The sequence below is a fragment of the Capricornis sumatraensis genome, chromosome 22, assembly GCF_032405125.1.
Source record: "Capricornis sumatraensis isolate serow.1 chromosome 22, serow.2, whole genome shotgun sequence".
NCBI lineage: Eukaryota > Metazoa > Chordata > Mammalia > Artiodactyla > Bovidae > Capricornis > Capricornis sumatraensis.
The window spans coordinates 43,211,440-43,234,096 of record NC_091090.1 but is presented as its reverse complement, the minus strand read 5'-3'; the positions used below and the strand labels follow the sequence as shown (position 1 = coordinate 43,234,096).

General features: G+C 40.7%; 1 protein-coding gene across 1 annotated transcript in view; it reads left to right on the top strand.

The window, feature by feature from the left end:
• CAP2 (cyclase associated actin cytoskeleton regulatory protein 2) overlaps positions 1-14,580 on the top strand; it is a 149,088-nt gene extending 134,508 nt beyond the window's left edge. Inside the window, exons 8-12 of the mRNA XM_068960644.1 lie at positions 1,664-1,839; positions 3,345-3,468; positions 3,572-3,654; positions 8,544-8,684; positions 13,119-14,580. Coding sequence (XP_068816745.1) covers positions 1,664-1,839; positions 3,345-3,468; positions 3,572-3,654; positions 8,544-8,684; positions 13,119-13,229 — 635 coding nt within the window. The 3' untranslated portion in view covers positions 13,230-14,580. The remainder of the gene's footprint in view (positions 1-1,663; positions 1,840-3,344; positions 3,469-3,571; positions 3,655-8,543; positions 8,685-13,118) is intronic.
• Positions 14,581-22,657: the final 8,077 nt, after the last annotated feature.

The window sequence follows — 22,657 nt, the reverse complement described above, 5'->3', positions numbered from 1 at the left end:
TTTTTTAATCATACACTTAATAAAGTCATTATTGACTATGCCAAAGCCTTTGACTGTGTGGATCACAATAAACTGTGGAAAATTCTGAAAGAGATGGAAATACCAGACCACCTGACCTGCCTCTTGAGAAACCTATATGCAGGTCAGGAAGCAACAGTTAGAACTGGACATGGAACAACAGACTGGTTCCAAATAGGAAAAGGAGTACATCAAGGCTGTATATTGTCACCCTGCTTATTTAACTTCTATGCAGAGTACATCATGAGAAATGCTGGGCTGGAAGAAGCACAAGCTGGAATCAAGATTGCCAGGAGAAATATCAATCACCTCAGATATGCAGATGACACCACCCTTATGGCAGAAAGTGAAGAGGAACTAAAGAGCCTCTTGATGAAAGTGAAAGAAGAGAGTGAAAAAGTTGGCTTAAAGCTCAACATTCAGAAAACTAAGATCATGGCATCCAGTCCCATCACTTCATAACAAATAGATGGGGAAACAGTGGAAATGGTGACAGACTATTTTTTTGGCTCCAAAATCACTGCAGATGGTGACTGCAGCCATGAAATTAAAAGACACTTACTCTTTGGAAGGAAAGTTATGACCAACCTAGACAGCATATTAGAAAGCAGAGATATTACTTTGTCAACAAAGGTCCGTCTGGTCAAAGCTATGGTTTTTCCAGTAGTCATGTATGGATGTGAGAGTTGGACTATAAAGAAAGCTGAGTACCGAAGAATTGATGCTTTTGAACTGTGTTGTTGGAGAAGACTCTTGAGAGTCCCTTGGACTGCAAGGGGATTCAGATAGTCCATCCTAAAGGAGATCAGTCCTGGGTGTTCATTGGAAGGACTGATGTTGAAGTTGAAACTCCAATATTTGGGCACCTGATGCAAAGAGCTGACTCATTTGAAAAGACCCTGATGCTGGGAAAGATTGAGGGCAGGAGGAGAAGGGGACGGCAGAGGATAAGATGGTTGGATGGCATCACTGACTCAATGCACATGAGTTTAGATAAACTCCGGGAGTTGGTGATGGACAGGGAGGCCTGGCGTGCTGCAGTTCGTGGGGTTACAAAGAATTGGACACGACTGAGCGACTGAACTGAATTGAATAAAGTCATGTTGCCAAAAATCTTATGCAAATATATTTTTGTTTTGTATGAGCAATAGGAATTATGATATAAGTGTTCTTATGCACTGGGCTGGGAGCCAAGGACCAAAAAAATGAATAGTTTTTCTGGCTCCAGCTGGCTGCATTGTCCCCTCATCTGTAAAGGAAGAGAATGAACTTATAACTGTTAAATCAGTTCTGACCTATGTTTGCTGAAATGCCCTAACTTTTTAGACTATATCTAGGGAATGATTTGGCCACAACAGAAGTAAATCATAGAATTCTTTCTGGTGAGGTAGCTTTTTGCATAATTTTATCTATCATCTCCTTCAAAAAGAAGTTCCTCCAATTAAAAACTACTTAACAGTGCTTATATCAACTCTAAACATTTGCAGGTCTCAGACTCTGCATACTAACCTTGAGAAAACACTCAAATGCTAAAATAGCATTACCAAAAATTCTTAGGCCATTCACGTCATGTTCATCCAAAAAGTCGGGGATGTTTCCCTTTGCATATGGTGTAAAGAAATGTGTCTCTGTGTTACCTTCCCAGGACTCCGGCATGTTACAGATGACCAGAAGACATACAAGAATCCCAACCTACGGGCTCATGGAGGACAATCTCCATCTCCTACGAAAAGCCACACTCCAGGCCCCAAGTCTCCCCAGTCTCATCCTCCTAAGAAACATGCTCCTGTGTTAGAGCTGGAAGGGAAGAAATGGAGAGTGGTGAGTGAAGCCCTTTAACTTTATTCCTGATATACTCCAATGAAAGGAGCAATGGCTAAACTGTTTGCCAAGGTCTTAAGGATTTCTAAGGCTTCCCAGGTGGTGCTAGTAATAAAGAACCTGCTTGCCAATGCAGGCAGTGTAAGAGACACAGTTTTGATCCCTGAGTCGAAAAGATCCCTTGGAGGAAGGCATGGCAACTCACTCCCATATTCTTGCCTGAAGAATCCCATGGACAGAGGAGCCTGGCAGGCTACAGTCCATGGGGTCACAGAGTCGTACATGACTGAAGCGACTTAGCAGTAGCACTAAGGATTTCTAAGTGAAAAGACAGAGACACAAGTCACTGGCTAGAATAGAAACCAGGGCCTTTCTGAATGCTTCCACAAGTGTTTTTTGGTTTTCATTATTCTCATGCATTTTTTTTTCTTCAACTTCTTCAAAATTATTCTTTAAACTGTGGTAAAGTACACATAACACAAAATTTTCCATCTTAACCTTGACGTGTACAGTTCAGTGGCATTAAGTGCCATCAGACTGCTGTGTGGCCATCACCACTGTCCATCCACAGAACCCTTTTCATCTGTTAGAACTGAAGCTCTGTACACCGTCAACAGTAATTCTCCACTTCCCCCCTCTTCAGCCCCTGGCAACCACCTTTCTACTTTCTGTCTCTGTGAATCTGACTGCTCTGTCAGTGGACTTTTAATCTGCCCCATCTACTGTAGGATCCACTGTAGGATGTTGCATTCCGTTCCACTGACCAAGGCGCTGATATAACCTACTGAGTCACCCACCACTTTCACCGTTGTCTGAGCAGGACAGGACACTTTGTATGTGGATGGAAGCTGGTACCCCCTGTCAATCCAGTGTGAAAATGTTAGTTACTCAGTCGTGTCGGACTCTTTGCAGCCCCATGGATTGCAGCCCATGGAAGGAATTCTCCAAGCAAGAATGCTTAAGTGGGTAGCCATTCCCTTCTCCAGGAGATCTTCCCAACCTAGGGATTGAACCCAGGTCTTCTATATTGCAAGTGGATTCTTTACCATGTGAGCCATCAGGGAAACCCTGCCAATCCAGGGGGCTTCCCTAAAGATGGAGGAACAAAGTCCCCAGAAAGGTTGTTGTGGTCTGAGAATACACTGGGACTTGGACCATTGCTAGTCTGTTAACCCAACTCCTATTTGCAGATATTGCTACAGTATCAACTCCAGACTCAGCATCTGGACTTAACCAAAAGCTCTCATATCCCTGGTCCAGCCCCTACCCACTAGCCCAGGTGCCTGACGCCTGACTGTTCACAAAGGACCCTGGACTCCCCGCCTTCCAAGTAACCATTCCCAACATCACAGAGACAAAGGAAGTCCTGTAAGAAAAAGGTTCCTAAAGAAAGTACATACTGAGAAGCTCTAATTGGTGAATGCTCCACAGTAATTTCAGTTTGCAGTGGACTTCATTTATCTGTCTATCCTTATATTTAGTATTTGCCTGTGTTTTAATTTTAGGAATACCAAGAGGACAGGAATGACCTTGTGATTTCAGAGACTGAACTGAGACAGGTGGCTTACGTTTTCAAGTGCGGCAAGTCTACTCTGCAGATAAAAGGGAAAATAAATTCCATTATAATTGGTAGGGCAGATCTGTATCTGTGGATCTGTACTCATTATGATAAATTGCTTTGCATAAATATGCTGTCTGTATTTAGGATTTTGTTTTGTTTTTGTTTTCCTAGACAACTGTAAGAAGTTTGGCCTGGTGTTTGACAATGTGGTGGGTATTGTGGAAGTGATCAACTCCAAGGACATTCAAATGCAGGTAAGTGGTCCTTTCAACCTTGCCCAGCCACCACCAGACCACCCCTTCTGTTTACAAGGGGCCCTCCATGTCCAATTAGAAAACTCTTACTATCTTTTCTCTAGACGCAGCTCTGTCTTCACCTCCTCCCTGAAGCCCTCTCTTACTTCTTGGACAGTGTTAATTCCCCCTTTTCACCCTGTTATAACCCACCCTGTTTTGCACAGCAATTACAAGTTTACCACTTCTATTTCAGGAACAGCTAATTAATCTTTACAGCTCCAGAAATTTGCATAATACCTGCACACAGTAGGTGTTCAGTAAATGTTTGATTGAGTGAGTGATTGGAATGAATCGACTAATGAATGAACCAAAATAGTAAGAGATTTACTTTGCATAATAGTACCCTGCCAAAGAAGATGTTTCTCCCTCAGGAAAAAAAAAACGGTTCTGGATAGTTTTTCTGAAGAGTCAATGAGATTATCAGCAAAACAACCTGGAAAGTAGAATTGGAATTGAATTTGCAAAACAGAAGAAAATCTGCACTGTTTAAGCAATTTTAATTTAGCCAAATGGGATTTTATAATATGCCCAAAGCTAAATGACTTCTTACTTTGGCCAGCTGTGACTGCTGTCTTTGATTATACCCTTTTCATATTGTTAATCACCCCTGATTATCTGACGTTTCCTGATAATGTTTGTTAGACTTGCCTTCCAGTTCTATAGATGGTTCTCTTTGGCTTTATAGGCTTTTCACCACTGCCTGTTTTAACTGGAGCAGTACAGTCAATAGTTGGCATGGTACATGAGATATATTTTAGGACCCTCCATGCAAAGGAAAAATATCTAATCTCTACCTCATACTCTACATGAAAAGTGAAGTCCTAATTGTGAAAAGAAATACTTTTAAACTTTGAGAATAAAATATAGAAGAAAAGGACAAATGAATTTAACCTCATTAAAATATATATGTTCAACAGAAGACATCAGATGCAAAGCTAAAAGACAAGGCATGGATTGAAGAAAGTACTTGCAATGCAGATTACCTACAAGGATTTATAACCAGAATTTATAAAGTTAACACAAATCAAATAGAAGAAGACTAACAACGCAAAAGAAAAATGGGCAAAGACTATTAAGGCAATTCAGAGGAGGAAAAACTGAAGTGTTTGATAATTACATGAAGATATGCATAACCTGCCTAATAGAAGAAGAAATGCAGATTAATTGGGTATGTCCTCTTATACTCGTCAGTTTTGAATTCAGGCTGTGCTTACTTTGCAAAGGGCTTGTGAGCTGAAACTCATGCATACCGGAACTGCGCAATTTGAGGACTGCCTATATATTAAAAAGTCTCCTTTTTTTTTAACAATAAAAGTTGTTACGAGAATCCTGATACATCAGTGTTAAAAGAGCAAAGCTAACACTCACCATGCAGAGAAATTGGCACCATCTAATAAAGTCAAAGACAGTCATAGCCTGTAACTGAGCAATTTCACTCTTGGGCGTGTGCACCTAAGAAGCTCCAATATGTATGTTGATGAGACATGTAAAACTGTTTATTGCAGTATTATTCATAATGGCAATAAAACCCAGAACAATTTAAATGTCCAACAGCTGGTAAATGAACAAATAAATCCACCTAATAGAATACTGTACAATAGTTAAAATAATTGAATACACTTACATGTTTAAAAACAGGGAAATCTCAAAAGCAACCTTGAGTGATAAAGGCAAATTACAGAACAACAGACACTGTATAATGTGTCCCTTCATATAAAGATCAAAAACATGCATGACAGTATGCACATGTGAAATATTCTAATGCAGTCTTGAGTTCAGCTCAGGAGACAAACCTGCTGTGAACTGTAGACACAAAATTCAGAAGAGTAGTTAAGTCTGTGGAGGGAAGAAGGGAGGACTCCCTGATGGTGGATGGTATAGAGGGGGTTTCAACTATAGTATAATATTATAGCCCTAAAAATAAGGCAGATAAGCTAAAAAGTTAAATTCTGATAAAGCTTTTTAACAGACACATATATACATATATACACATACACACACACACATATTTGTTTTATTATTCTTTGTGTGCTCCCATGTTTGAAATATATCGTAGTTTTTTCAAGGCTATGAGCCTTAAAATAATCTGGAAGGATGAATCATGGTTAGAGGGATAGAAACTTGGCAGCCTGGCTCAGAAACAAGAGAGAGACATTTTACTGAACACTTCTCAAACTTCTGGATGTTCAAACCAAGTGAATTTCATTACCTATTTAAAACATTTAATAAACTATTTTAAAAGGGCCTGGACACAATGAAGACGGAAAGCAGATTAGTGCAGGCTGCCTGGCGATGAGGACAAATTGACTATAAATGGGCAGTGGGGATATTTGAGGGATGATGGAAATATTCTAAAACTGAATTGAAGTGACAGTTACACGAATTTACTGAGTACCATTAAACTGTACACTTAAAGCAGGTGAATTTTATGTTGGCACATTTTACTTCGATAATGCTGTTTAAAAGATTCCAAGGGGATTTCCCTGGTGGTCCAGTGGCTAAGACTCTGTGCTCCCAATTTGGGGGGCCCAGATTCGATCCCTGGTCAGGAAACTGGATCCCACATGCTGCAACCAAGAACTCACATGATGCAATTAAAGATCCTGAATGCCCAGGCTCCTGTGGTGGCTTAGTGGTGAGGAATCTGCCTGCTAATGCAAGAGACATGGGTTCAGTCCCTGATCTGGAAAGATACAACATGCAGAGGCGCCACTGAGTCCATGTGCCAGAACTTTTGAGGAACCTGTGTTCTAGAGACCAGGACCCACAACTGCTGAGTCCATATGCTGCAGCTGCTGAAGCTCACGCATTCTACAGCCCGTGCTCTGCAGCAAGTGAAGCCACCACAGCGAGAAGCCTGAGCACCACAGCTGGAGAGCAGCCCCAGCTCGATGCACCTGGAGAAAGCGTGAGCACAGCAGTGAAGACCCAGCACAGTAAAAACAATCAATAAATAACTGTTTCAAAAAGATCCTGAATGCCACAACTAAGACCTGGCACAGCCACATTAATTAATTTTAAAAGATTGAAAGGAAGAAAAGGACATGGATTCATGTGATTTAGTTCAATGATGCTGTTTTTTTTTGGCAAACTATCCCAGAAAAAAATAGTACAAATTGTGCGAGAGAGAAGAGACTAAGATATTATGTGGAAATTTTAAAAATTTTTATAGAAAAATAAATTGAAGAAAAAGAAAGTTAATACAGATACATGCATTAAATGCTACATCATTGGCCTGGGCAAGGTCACATATCACCTGTCACTCAACAGAGAAGCTACTTGTTAGCCCAGTTCTCCTGATCAGAACCAATCTCTGTTCTCGAAATGTTTACAGACTACAAGGGATAAAAGGCATATATTGTATGTAATTTGCTCTAAGGAAATACTGACTAAAATGCTGTGGAAATGACAGTTCTTATCCTATCAGGACTATTTTTTTAAAACTGTACTGTTTTTCAGATTTTTCATAGATGTTCTAGCGTTTGTAAGGTAATACAGTGATACATAAACAAAACTAAAATGTCTCTGCATACTGTGCTATCCTCATGAGACCCCGCTCTGTCTCATAAACGAATTGCCTAAGACACGCTGACAAATTACTTGGCATTCCCTTTGCTTGCCAGGTATTCATACAGTTCTGGGCAGTATGGAAATGCTCTCCATCATTACAAAATAAATCTAGAAATTGTCAAAACATTACTGCTGACACATTCTTGATATATAGATATAGGTATTATTTTATTTAATTTATGGCAAAGCCTTGTTGCTTAGCTGACCTTAAACTACCTCTGCCTTTTTTTTTTTCCCTCGCTGTGGCTCAGTTCCAACTCAGTGTCCAGTTTCTACGGGGAGAGGAGAAAACAGAGCAGTGTGGTGCCCTGGCTAGGCTCCCCCGAGGAATTCTTTACAGCACCTGCACCATCACAAGCCTTACTCTTTAATTTGCAACCCAGTCTTTTCTTCAGAGTGAAAGAGGAGATGTTTTTATCGCTTCAGTTACCATTACAAGAAGGAAAATTATAGAGTTGTAATATGGTCGTTGGGGGAACAGTCTGTCCCTGTAGAGATTTGGGGGCGAGGGGTGGAGGGGGGCTGTGTCTGAAAACAGGGCTGTAAAAAAGAAATTTTAAACTGATCAGAATTTTTATAGCACTTGATATTTGTAATAATACAAAGAACCACCTTCTCTTGTGTATGATACTGTTTACCCATACAATGAGTGGCCTGAACCAAGTCTCCAGTTTGGGCTCCTGAAATGAATACATTTCAAAATACCTAGACACTCATTATCTCATTTAAGCTCCGCATTCAGCCAGTGTGATTTTTATCTAGCAAAGGACTTATGTGAGAAGAATTGTAGTGATTTTTACTTATTCTTACTTAGATTGAGGAAAAAATCTACTCATTTACAGAATAATTTACTCTTAAAGGACAGTATTCATGCATGTTTTCATCCAAGTTTCCTAGAGATGTGTCAAAACTAAAATTTTAAGCACATAAAAGCAAAAGCATCTTGTTTCTTTTATCATGAAATCAAATATATGCTTCATTTCCACTAATAGGGTTGTGAAACGTCTTCTGAACATTTAGCTGCTGTTTTCAAATTAGTCCCTTTGTTTTGTGTCAGGAAAGAGACCCTGAGGTTTGAGAATCCTCTTGTGTGGTCCTTTCTTTCTGTCCCCAAATGACACCTACTAATTCACCTTGGAGACACTGTCGTCAACCAGCCTCCCCAGCCCTGACCTAGCTATTCCTAATGCTTGCTTAGGCCCGTGGACTGTACTTATTTGGGGATATTGGAATTTCTATTTATTTGCTTTGGCCCTAGACTTTTTTTTCTATTTCAGGTAATGGGGAAAGTGCCAACAATTTCCATTAATAAGACAGAAGGCTGCCACATATACCTCAGTGAAGATGCGTTAGACTGTGAGATTGTGAGTGCCAAGTCATCTGAAATGAATATACTTATCCCTCAGGATGGTGATTATGTAAGTACCTTTTAGAAGACTGTAAAGAAGTTTTCATGGTTAACATTCTTAGAGACTGATTAGTCACCTACCAACCTTTGAGCTTCCTTTGTAGAAAAATTTGCAGTTAAGAAAGGAACTCAAGAGAATGGCCTTTCACAATTCAGCTCCCCTGTTAGTTTCTTGACTGTGCCCAGTCCTGGATTTGTGGTTCTCAAAGCGGTTTCCTAATAATTACCTTAATGGGCTAGCTTTCATCAAACAGTAAGGGCCCTTGTGGCTCAGATGGTAAGAATCTGCCTGCAATGCAGGAGACCTGGGCTCAACCCCTGCGTCGGGAAGATCCCCTGGAGAAGGAAATGGCAACTCACTCCCATATTCTTGCCTGGAGAATCCCATGGACAGAGGAGCCTGGCGAGCCACAATCCATGGGGTCGCAAAGAGTCAGGCACGACTGAGTGACTAACACATCTTCATCATCACCAAATAGTAGACCAGGTGTCTGAGCTCATTTTACTAGGATTGATTGTTTTCCTTTGGTATGATGGGGGCATGGGCTTCCTGGTGGCTCAGATGGTAAAGAATCTGCCTACAGTGCATGAAACCTGGGTTCAGTTCCTGGGTCGGGAAGACTTCCTGGAGAAGGGAATGGCAGTGCACTCCAGTATTCTTTCCTGGAGAATCCCATGGACAGAGGAGCCTGGCGGGCTACAGTCCACGGGGTCACAAAGAGTCGGACACGACTGAGGGACTGACACATGGTGGAGGCAAAAGGAAAGAAGGAGAAATGCTTTGGGGGCAAGCAGAGGGAAAGGAGGTAATAATAAGTGAACCTATTTGTACAGTAGTTCTCAAACCCTGCCTGAGAACCAGCTAAGGATTTCTCTGGCTGTTGAGTGGTTAAGACGCAGTGCTTCCAAGGCAGGTCGATCCTTGGTCAGGGAACTAAGATTCCACTTGCCACGTGGCACAGTCAAAAAAAAAAATCAGCTGGGAAACATGATGAAAATACCAGGTCCCAAACTTTGCACCCAGAGGTTAGAATTAGGAGGCTTGGAATGGGGTCCAGGAACCCGTGGTTTAATATATCCCAGATGATTCTGATGCCATCAGGCCATCCAGTGGCCTTCTGAGAAACACTCACCTAAGCTACCAGGTATTTTCTTTGTCTCTTCTCCTCAGCAAAGCAGTTTCTAAAAGATGGAAGCACATAGTCTCACACTGAAAAGAAAGTATAAACAAATACACTTTTTGCGTCACACAATGTGGTGGACTTGCTGGTTGTTGCCATTTGGTAGCAAGTTATTAATATTTCTTCCTACTTCTCTTTGCTTCTTGAAAGAGAAATAAATCCTGAGATCATTCCCTCTGGTTCTAACTGTACAAGGAAGCAGTGAACCAGGGAAGTATGGGCTAAAATGTAACTTAGCCAGGCGCACCTTTCAAAGGGGAGCCCCCACAACCCCATCAGCCTGTGGGTCAGTCACCGGTGGTCTACACAGCAGTCAGCACTTGGGTTAATGTCTTTAAGCGGACAGTGAGATTGCTGCCATGTTTTCAGTAAGCCCTTTTCAGGCGCACACCACATACTGCTGCCCAGAATTCATTATTTAAGTCTGAAAAGCAAAACGGCAAGCATTGGGCCATACTACATGAGGTATTCAGACTGCCTAACCCTGAGCTAGAAAGCATCTCGTCTCGGGCTCTCCACCTGAAGAAGCTACTGAAGAGCTGAAGCGAATACAGAGCAGCTTCAGAAGAAGGAAGCCAAAACTTAGAGAGACTCCTGGCCTTTGCAACTGTCTAAGCAGAAGGCTCAGCTGCAGGGGAACTGGATCTGCTAAGAAAAGCAGTGAGGGTTTGCACAAACACTTCAAGCCACTTCAACTAGAACCCCTGGATGTGGTACCCTGACATCTGTCTTGGTTAAAGCTTCCTTGGTGATTCCAGTGTGGAGCCATGATTGAGATCCAGTGACCTAAAGGATGAGTAGAGCTCAAAACCTAAGCTTTCATGCTGAGAATGTGATCTCCCCCCAATAGGTGAATTATCTGTGCCCTCAGTGTGTGGGCCCTCAGTGCGTTTTCCTGTTGGAGGTAGAAGGGAGCAATAGAGAGGTCCTGCCGTGGGCATGGTGATCTGGGAGTGGATGGTGGGGGTGACTCATCCGAAAGAAATCGGTCTCCCAGAAAAGGTCTGTCATCCCTTTGCTATCATGGTACTGCCAAGAAAGATCGGGAACAGCTGTAGTACAGTTACAATCAAAGAGGCACCTTCACTCTGGAGCATTCTCCACCTGGCTTGGTGCTTAAGAGCAGACACCAAGCCTGGTTTACTCATGAAGAGCCCCAGAAGGGGTGTTGGACACACACGCACGCACACACACACACACACACAAACACACTCACACTCAGACTGTAGCTTCTTTGCTGCACGGTAAGACTCCATTGCAGCGAATTCCCTGGTGGTCCAGTGGTTAAGACTCGGTGCTGTCACTGCCATGGGTCCACTTTCCATCCCTGGCCAGGGAACTAAGATGCCACAAACAAAGGAATTGTTGTTGTTGAGTCGCTAAGTCGTGAATGACTCTTTGCCACCCCATGAACTGCGAGCACACCAGGCTTCCCTGTCCTTCACTATCTCCCGGAGTTTGCTCAAATTCATGTCCAAGGAGAGCAGCCAAAAAAGAAAAAGAAAAGGCTCCATTCCAAATTTCACTTGAGAATTCACCGATCATGACAGAAAGGGCTTTTCCCTTTGAAGTAAATAAATAGCTTCTTACAAAAGAAACAGCTGGATCCTGCATCAAGGAAGCTATGTGTCCATGTGTGTTTTCCACTGAAACAGCACATCTCACCAACAGATGAGCACCAGCCCTTCAAACTGTGGTTTGTACAGGAAGTCCAGAGAGGCCACAAACCAGAAGCAAGGAGACTCCTCCTCACCTTCCTTTTCTGCTCTCTTCTGTAACGACTGGGGACTCACTCTCTACGGAAAGGAGAGACCCCAAGCTAATTTTATTTTGTCTAGTCTACAATTTTTAATGCTTTAAAAAAAAATCATATGGTTTTTATGGCTCACGAAGCTTGAGGGATCTTAGTTCCCCGACCAGGGGTTGAACCAGCACCCCTGCAATGGAAGCCCAGAATCCTAACCCCTGGTATGCTGATTCACTTCAGTCATGTCGAACTCTGTGAGCCTATGGACTGTAGCCCACCAGGCTCCTCTGTCCATGGGATTCTCCAGGCAAGAATACTGGAGTGGGTTGCCATGCCCTCCTCCAGGGGATCTTCCATACCTAGGGATTGAACCTGTGTCTCTTATGTCTCCTCCATTGGCAGGTTTTTTACCCCTTAGCGCCACCTGGGAAGCCCCCTAACCACTGGACTACCAGGGAATTCCCTATTCTGCATTTTTCTTTGTGTATGTGTGTGTGTGTGAGGGAGGGGGGAGGATATGGTATGTAGTGTATCTGGGTGGCATGTGTGCGTGTGTTGCCCAATGGAAAGAGCAGGAAAGCAGGATGTGTAACAAATGTATATGCAACTTGCAGCACATTTTGATATTTCATCAAAGAGTAGACAGTCATAACACTGGGGCAAAGCCCTTATCAGTGTGCCTGGGGACCGGCAGCCTCAGCATCCCCTGGGGACTTGTTGAAAACATAGACCGTCATCCTGTGTCCCAGATCTACTGAATCAGAGTCTACCTTTCAACAAGGTCCCCAGCTGATGGCTGTGCATGGTTGAGTCTGGTGCAGAGTCACGGGTAAGAGAGGATGTCTAAGGTTTGCACTCTGGCAGCTCAGGCTTGTCCTTTCAAGCCTCTGTTTCCTGTAGGTGGCATTTCAATAATATCTAGTTCTTAGTGTTTCTTGTCAGAGAAGGCAATGGCAGCCCACTCCAGTACTCTCACCTGGAAAATTCCATGAACGGAGGAGCCTAGTAGGCTGCAGTCCATGGGGTTGCTAAGAGTCGGACACGACTGAAGTGACTTAGCAGCAGCAGCAGCAAGCAGCGTTCTTGTAGAGATTAACTTGAGTTCACTCATACCTGGTGTTCCACAGAATACCTGGTTCTTAGTAAGTTCTGGCATCAATGAGGATGCCGGCAGGCAGTCACAGAGCTGTCGTATGACCATGCAGGTTCGGGTTCTCTAAAGTGTCTTTGTCCATCATGTAACAGGGCTTCCCTGGTGTCTCCTGCCAATGCAGGAGACGCAGGTTTGATCCTTGGGCCGGGAACATTGCCTGGAGAAGGAAATGGCAACCCCGTCCAGTATTCTGGCCTGGGAAATCTCATGAACAGAAGAACAGTCCCATGGACTGCCGGGCTATAGTCCATGGGGTTGTAAAGAGTCAGACAGACCTGAGTGACTGAGCATGACACTAATTAGCCATCCATCCATTTGCAAAGCCTTGGTTTAAATAATCTTGCTCTTATTGCTTTTTTCCAGAGAGAATTTCCTGTTCCTGAACAGTTCAAGACAGCCTGGGATGGAGCCAAGCTAATCACTGAACCTACAGAAATCATGGTTTCCGAGAGACCACCAAAGCCCCTGACCTGAATCCCCACCCCAACATGAAAAAAAGAAAAACGAAAACAGCAGCGTTAAGGACCTAGAAGTTGCATCGCACCTACAGCTTTAGTTTTGGCCTCCAACAATTCTGTGCTGTAGAAACAGCATCATTTCTGGCACACCTCTGAGGGCTTTTGAAATATTCAACATTTCTTCATGATTTGCCTTTGTGTGTGATTTGAGTTCCACATGATGACTTGTGAGCATTGCGTATTTAAAGGGAAAAAAAGAGAGAATTCTGTTCCCCTCATATCATTTTCACAGTAGCTGAGAGGTAGGGGTACTGCATGACTCACTTTTACGCTTACGTTTAATTGCTAGTTGAAAAATAAAACCTTCGAGAATCTAAGATGTACATTTTTATCTTTTAGACAATTTCCTTATATATAGTAGTAGTATGCTCTAAAAAGGTACGATTTCTGTTTTCTTATTTTTACCACCTTTATCAGCATGAATACACTGCCAGCCTGAATACATATTTGTTTTAAAAACATAAAGTTCCATACTAAGAACCATATCCAGTTTCTTGGTCCTTGAAAAGACCTGTATTCTTTACAGTTACCAAAAACCTAAAGTAAACTCTAATGATTCATCTTAAATATTTTTCTGCCATGTCACTTGGGAAACTTTTACTTCTCTGTATAAAGATTTTTATGCAAAAACATTGATAGGAAGAAGCAGGGTGTTTTTGTTTTGTTTTGTTTTCTGCTAATACCTCAGAATTTTGCTCTAGGAACAAGCTCAGTGGTTGTTTTCCAATTTTGAACCTGTGAAATATCAGATGCCTTGTAAGTGGTGTCTTTAACGTTTTATTATAGACTTTCTTCTTTTCCACTTGCCAGACTTGCTAACCAGTCTCAAAAATGAAAATTAAAAAGCCATAGTTATATTACAACTTCTAAAATCTAAAGCATTGTTTGTTGGCTTGGCTCGCTGCTCCTGTTTTGTGTTATTGATAGTACATGCTTTTTCCATAGAAGAGTAACTCTGATAATCCTTTTTATCTTTTTAGTACCTAATGCTGAAAGCCTGCAACTTCTTGGATCACTTGTAGTGAATTCTAGTATAATGCTTGCAGACCCTATACAAGCATATATATTGTGCCTATTACAGCCTTTGGAATACATCATTTCTGTTTTTTAAATATCTTCTATAACCATATAGTACTCAAATTACTAATGCTCGTGTACCACAGTTTTGCTATAAAAGTTTTTGTCCAAATGAATAATGTTGTGGCTTTAGTATAATATCTTTTTTTCAACAGTAAACTTATTCTGAAATAAAGTAAAATTCTAATTGTTTAAATACTGTGATGAATTCAGGGTGTTAAAATTTTTTTCCTCTTTGATTTGCCCTTTGCTCATATGTCAGCTTTGGGAAAGAGAGCTGAGTCTTTCTAGTTGAATTAGAGAATTTATCCAGCATGCCATCAGCTTCTCTGAAGAACAGCTTCTCCTAAACATCAGATAAAGCCAAATGTAGTAGGAAGGACTGTCAGAAAATTTTAGAATCAAGTTTTTTTTTTTAATTGAAGTATAGTTGATTTGCACTATTGCATTCATTTCAGGTGTACAGCATAGTGATTCAGTTATATTTTTTGCAGATTATATTCCATTACAGATTATTACAAAATATTGACTATAATTCCCTAGCCTATACAATAAATCCTCATTGCTTACCTGTTTTTCATATTGTAGTTTGTTGTTCTTGAGTCGCTAAGTCGTGTTCAACTCTTTTGCGACCCCAGGGACTATTTCCCCCCAGGCTCTTCTGTCCTTGAAAAGAAACTCTCAAAGGTCATTAACTATAGTGGCTTTATCTCATTTCTCATCCACTGAGAATGTTTTTCCCAGTGATTTTATTTACTTAGTTTTAGCTGTGCTGGGTCTCCATTGTTGCGTGGGCTTTTCTCTAGCTGCTGTGAGCAGAGGCTACTCTCAGTTACGTTGCACTGGCTTCTCACTGTGGTGGCTTCTCTTGTTTCTGCGCACAGGCTCTAGAGTGCACAGGCTTCAGAAGGTGTGCAGGTGGGCTCAGTAGTTGTGGCATATGGGCATTATGTTGCCCCCCGGCGTGTGGGATCTTCCTGGATCAGGGATTGAACCTGTGTCTCCTGCATTGGCAGGCAGACTCTTTACCACTGAGCCACCAGGGAAGCCCTGAGATTCTTGATGCTGCCCTTTTCTCATTAAACGTCCTTTGATTTGGTGATACACAATATACTTCTCAGACTCTTGTCCCTTTTATCTTCCCCTTCCTCTCAAGTGCTCAGCCATCTCCCTTAACTTCATCTGTCACCTCTATCTGTGTAGATGACTCCTCCAGACTCTTCACTCCAAGTATCCAGAGAGTATTTCAGTCTGCCTGTCCCAACTCCACTCAACATAAGATGAATGCATGTTGCCCACACATACCATCTTTTCCTCATCTGCATTTCCAGTTTCAGTCATGGTCTCCGCATACCTTTCATCATAGATGTAAAATCAGCCATTTCCTGTGATAGGAAACACTGAAAGAGAACCATGAGCTAGAGAAAACCATGGTTCAGTCCTGAACATGTTTAACCCAGTGCATCTTTGTGATGTTTAATTGCAAGTGGAGAATAGATGGTTGAATATGGGTTTGGAGTCTTTTCATTGTGTCTCATACCAAATCTTTAAGGATCATTTCAGAAGTAAAATATATTTAAAAATGACTTTTATGAAACATGTTCATTTCCAAAGAATTATTTTAAACCATTGGCACTCTCTGTACCACTTGATATACAGATATAATTTTGAAGGCTTTAATTGCCTTAACCGAGACAAGTTGATTTTATAGTCTTTCACAGATTTCTTTTGCAAGTTTAACTATTTTAATGCTTCTGTGTGTGATGAAGCTTATATCTATGTTACAAGTGAAAAGTAAACCAACTCAGATTAGCCCTCAATAATTCATCCATATTTCTCCAAATGATTTTTTATTCCTGTGCTGTTTGGTAACTTGGCACAGAATAGGTAACTAATGAAGGACTGTTTGCTTAGTGGTAGAGAACTTTTTCCAGGTTTCCCTCCAGAACAAGGTATTTATATTTAAAGATAATTTTTGCCTAAAACTACAACTTTGAATATTTGGGTTCTAAGTCCACTTTTAATTTAATATCTTGTTTTTTAGGATCATCATAGTTAAAAAAAAAAAAGATATCTCTTGCTGACATGAAGATCCAGATGAAACACATCATCGACAATGCTTACTTAGCCATGATACTAATTATTAAGTCTCATTCACCAATATCACAGGGGTTTTTTAATTAAGATTCAATTAGTAATTTCCCATAGTGTCAGTATTTCATCTTGGAAGCTAATCAGAAGATATACATTTAAACTTTTTTGTTATTTTAAATAATAACTCTACAGACTCATTTCAGCTCCTAAGTCACTAAACTTACAATAGGAAATCTTCACATGAACATAACAGTTCTATGGATTTATTTGGTAAGAGTGAGATTCGTTTGGGAAGACTGTACTGTCCCGCTCACGCTCTCTATGGGGCATAGTCACGCCCACACATAATGAATGGCACGCATCCCTAGCAGGGGTGAGCTGATGGCACACATTCCCCAGCAGCCTGCCCTGCATACCGCCGACGTTCCCCTTTAACTTTAAAGCTGTAGAGAAAAGATCAGAGTGAGTTAGATGCAGACAGTCAGTTCCGGGGCAGTGATTGCCTTCTGCAATCAAGCATGATAAAATCTATAATCCTTTATGGATATTTGAAGACATTGTCCTGTAGCATTATAAAAGATATATAGAGGTCCAGAGAAATATTTTACAAGAGCCATGTACAATATATATCTTCAGGGAAATGATACAAGTTTATGGAAACATATTTAAAGGGGTTGTTATATATATATATTTCCCATATCCTGAGATAGAGAAAAGTTGGATAAAATAACCAGGAGTTTCCTCCACCATTATGAATCTCGCTTTTTCAGCTCTAACTGTAATGGCAAATCAAAACTTTTTTATATTTATCTGACTAACTTAAGCAAAAAGAAAGCAATTGTATATGCCTATTGGGAAAGAAATAGTATTTGAAAACCTCAGGTATCCAAATTATCCATGCAAATTATCTGACTAAATAAGGGGTCACTACTTTACTATATGCTCATTCATGGGTCACATGTAATTATCCTAAGCCTTTAAGAAGAATGTTAATATAAGCCCATTCACTGGATGTGGAATTCAGGGGGTGATGTCCTAAGATTAACAATTAAAATCTGGTTCTCTAGAGAGTTATCAAAATGTTCCTTTGTTAGCATCTAAAATAATTACACCAGCAATATGGTCTATGTTCTGCAGGCTGTTTCTACCAACTGGCTAGACAACTATTTTCTCAAATTAATTCCATACTATATAGTTTACAGAAATAAGTCTCTCTTCGACATCTACTAGACAGACATATTGCCAATAAAACTTATCTTCAGGGGGAAAAAAAGTTCAAGCTTCATTAACTCTTCACAAAAAGTAAATGTTGCACTAATTAGAAAGAGCTTTGGCACGGAATCAGAAAATACAATTTTCATTCTGAATCTGCCACTAACCAGAGATGTGCCCTCTTGACAAATACCTGTGACACCTTTAAAGACGTGATACTTTTAATGTGAGATCAGTGTGTCAAAATGTTTTTAAAACATAAGTAAACAAATATACGACAAAACTGTGTCAGAGTCACCTAGTTGTCCACCAAAATCTATCCTTCTTTCCCTACTAGGCTACATTTCTCAGTCTCCACTGCAGTCTGATGGCCGTGAGAGTAGATGCTCCTTGAGGGAATGTGAGTATTAAGTAACGCAAATCCCACTTCAGGACTTCATCTTTGAAGAGCGTATATTTTCTCATCTTCCATTTCCCTTCTACCTGTCATATCCTGAATGTGGCAACCAGCCTTAATCATGCAGATAACAATATGCTCCTGTTATGCAAGAATAACAGTTAGAAGGAGCCTGGGTCCTTGAATCACAATATGGAAGACAGCCACTCACTGACCTGCTTTAAGCAATTACATGGGAGATAAACTTAACTTGTGCTTAAGCTATTACATAACTGGATTTATTTATCAGAGAACATTAACCTAGCAAAATTAATATGCCAGCCAAGGAAGCCCATGTTTTTCTGATTCGGTCATTAGAAATACCTTTTAAGAATTTGAAAGGTGTACAGAATACGTTAAATAAAATAAGCATGTATCAGAAAAACATTGTAAGAATATTTTTATTAAAATATATATCAATTAAAATAACTGTATTTGCATAAGTGTGCTCAATCATATCTGACTCTTTGTGATGCCATGGACTGAAGCCCACCAGGCTCCTCTGTCCTTGGGATTTCCCAGGTAAGAATACTGGAGTGAGTTGTCATTTCCTTCTCCGGGGGAATCTTCCCACCCCAGGGTTTGAACTCAAGTCTCGTGTCTCCTGCATTGCCAGGTGGATTCTTTACCACTGTGCTACCTGGGAAACCCAATATTTGTGCATAAAAGTATGTAAATATATATTGGATGAGAGACAATTTAGTATTGTTGTTACTGTTCAGTCTCTAAGTTGTGTCCAACTCTTTGCAACCACATAGACTGCAGCCCGCCAGGCTTTCCCTGTCCTTCACTATCTCCCACAGTTTGCTCAAACTCATGTCCATTGGGTCAGTGATGCCATGCAACCATCTCATCCTCTGTCACCCCTCCTTCTCCTCCTGCCCTCAATCTTTCCCAGCATCAGGGTCTTTTCCAATGAGTCAATTTAATATGGGTTAGTGGTTGAGAGTATGGATCCTAGTTTTATCATTTACTGGCTGTATGATTTTGAGGAAAAAAAATAGCTTAACTTCTCTACACTTTGGTTTGTTTATCTTTAATGTAGCAACATGATGATAATAGTATTTACCTTCCCTTTGGGTTGTTTTTGGGAGTAAATGAATTAATATATGTATCAGTTCAGTTCAGTTCAGTCGCTCAGTCATGCCCGAGTCTTTGCGACCCCATGAACCTCAGCACGCCAGGCCTCCCTGTTCATCACCAACTCTCAGAGTTTACCCAAACTCATGTCCATTGAGTCAGTGATGCCATCCAACCATCTCATCCTCTGTCATCCCCTTCTCCTCCTGCCCTCAATCTTTCCCAGCGTCAGGGTCTTTTTCAATGAGTCAGCTCTTTGCACCAGGTTGCCAAAGTATTGGAGTTTCAGCTTCATCATCAGTCCTCCCAATGAACACCCAGGACTGATCTCCTTTAGGATGGACTGGTTGGATCTCCTTGCAGTCCAAGGGACTCTCAAGAGTCTGCAACACCACAGTTCAAAAGGATCAATTCTTCAGCACTCAGCTTTCTTTATAGGCCAACTCTCACATCCATACATTACCACTGGAAAAACCATAGCCTTGACTAGATGGACCTTTGTTGGCAAAGTAATGTCTCTGCTTTTTAACATGCTGTCTGGGTTGGTCATAACTTTCCTTCCAAGGAGTAAGCGTCTTTTAATTTCATGGCTGCAGTCACCGTCTGCAGTGATTTGGGAGCCCGAAAAAATAAAGTCTGACACTGTTTCTACTGTTTCCCCATCTTAGTTTTCTGAATGTTGAGCTTTAAGCCAACTTTTTCACTTTCCTCTTTTGCTTTCATCAAGAGGCTCTTTAGTTCTTCTTCATTTTCTGCCATAAGGTTGGTGTCATCTGCATACCTGCGGTTATTGATATTTCTCCCGGCAATCTTGATTCCAGCTTGTGCTTCCTCCAGTCCAGTGTTTCTCATGATGTACTCTGCATATAAGTTAAATATATGTATACCACATAGTAGAAATTATAGATGTTTTAGTCAATGTTATTTTCATCATCATTATAACAGAGAAAAATATAGAAAGGCTATCTTTGGAGTATGGGGTTAGAGGAAAAAAAATCTTCACTTTTTCTATTCTTATTATTGTTTGAATTTATCAGACTAAACATGAGCACTTGATTATTAAATTTCTCATAGTTCTTAGTGATTACTAAACATCCAATAATTTTAAAGACATATTTAAAATGTATACCTTTTAATAGTGTTTTAGTTGTAATTTCTTCTTTTTTCTTAATTAGCATTGCCAGAATTTTGTGTATTGTTTTTCCTTTCTGAAAACTAGTTATTGGATTTGTTGACAAGTTATACTATCATTCTGCTTTCTAATCTTTTAATTTTGATGACTAGCTCATTTTTTTATTGTTTTAATATTATAAATAATCCTACAGGAAATATGCTTGACTTGCATCTTTGTACCCTAGTGCTTATATTTCTATAAGGTAGATTTCTAAAAGGGGGATTAATGAGTCACTAGTGTAGTTTTTTTAAATGTAAATGAATACTGCCAAATTGCCCTTTTAAAAAGTTGTGCAATCTTACACTTCCACAAACTATGAGTGAATCTGTTTTTCCATATCTCATCAACACTGGGTACCATCAATCTTAGTGATGTTCCCAGTCTGATAGGTAACAATATGATATGGCCTATTTATGCACAAAGCTGACAGAATGGAGGTGGGGCAGCCTACTATATAAAAAGCACGTATATTATCATGGTTAGCAAATGAGAGTCAAATGAGCCAGGATATTGAATTTAGAAGATCAACAAAACTCTCTGATAAGGGAAAAAATGGAGAAAAAGTCAGCAGAATTATGGAATTTTTCATTCTTTAAAAAGAATGATGGGGGCCAAGAACAGAGTTGGCATTAGATGAAGCTGATATCACGTTAATGTCGTACATGTTATCACTCCAAATTAGCCTTCATGGAGAATCTCACTTTATCATGAAGATAAGAAAAACCGTGTAAAAAAAGTAATAATGGTGCCGTGGAGGGAATTCAGGAAGAAGTTTGGCAGGAGGTACGCAAGGTCAAGGGGGAAATTTCAAGGGAAGAATCTGAGTTAGTGAGATGAGGGCTAAATTGATCTGGTGGTCAAAAGCTTCCATGATTTTTCCCCTTGGGTTGGTTGCTTCCAGTGTTAATAAATAAAGGGGCAGCAGCAGCTACTGCTGCTGCTAATTTGCTTTAGCCGTGTCCAACTCTGTGCGACCCCATAGACGGCAGCCCACCAGGCTCCACTGTCCCTGGGATTCTCCAGGCAAGAACGCTGGAGTGGGTTGCCATTTCCTTCTCCCATGCATGAAAGTGAAAAGTGAAAGTGAAGTCACTCAGTCGTGCAGACAGAGGCAAATCAGTGGTTTTCATGTACATCATGATGTATCAACACTCAGTAGTTTATAAATATTTTTCTTTGTGTTTCATAACAGTGTTCCATTGCTGACTGTACGAAAGCCAAACTCAGCCCCCTGTCTTGACCCTTCTGTATATCCTAACACGTTCCAACATCTCACCGGGGCTCTCTCTTTCTGGCTTCTTTCCTCCCTTACATCATAGTCACCCTATTTTCAGCTTTTTATCTCAAGCTTGAAAGTTGAAAGTGAAAGCCATTCAGTCATGTCTGACTCTTTGCAACCCCACAGACTGTAACCTCTATCCATGGAATTCTCAAGGCATGATCACTGGAGTGGGTAGTGGGCATGCCTTGGAGAAGGATTCCCCTTCTCAATGGGAATCTTCCCAACCCAAGGATCAAACCATTCATACTTAAAAAGCTTTCACCTCACCCCCAATTCTCATATTTCACAAGTAAAATCTAATCCTAACCTAAAATAGTCTTTCTTTTTACTGGAATTTCCTGGGCACTATGTATATGTCTGGGCTTCCCAGGTGGCACAATGGTAAAGAATATGCCTGTCAAGCAGGAGACATGGGTTCAATCCTTGGGTCAGGAAGATAACCTGGAGAAGGAAATGGGAACCCACTCCAGTTTTCTTGCCTGTAGAATCCCATGGACAGAAGAGCCTGGCAGGCTACAGTCCATGGGGCTGCAAGCGTTGCACACGACTTAGCAACTCAACAACAACAGTGTATGTGTATACAGGACTCAGAGCTAGTCAACAGTTCTTGGTTTCTGTCCATATAAATGGACAAAATTGGAGGGATGATTTTTAAGATCTCAGGTTCTGAAATCGGGTTTCAAGAGTGTGGTGGTTCTTAGCTTTGGAAATTCCTCCACCTACTGGTTGTCTGAAGTCAGTTTACACTGAGATCAATGTTGCTTTATGAGTCTGCCCATTTTCAAGAATATCGTGTGCCTCTATGGATGCTGACACATTTATAAATCACTTTGAATTCCTAAAATTCTGTTACGAAGAGAATGTATTCTTAAACAATATTATAAAGCAGATGATAAATTTCTTAATGCTGTTTGACAACCACTGGAGGGCAGAAAAGTATCATATAGTGACGCTGCAAGTCTGGCTAGAGAAGGAAAAGATACCTTGTTTTATGTACATTTCTAAAAGAAATCAAATTATGTTAATATT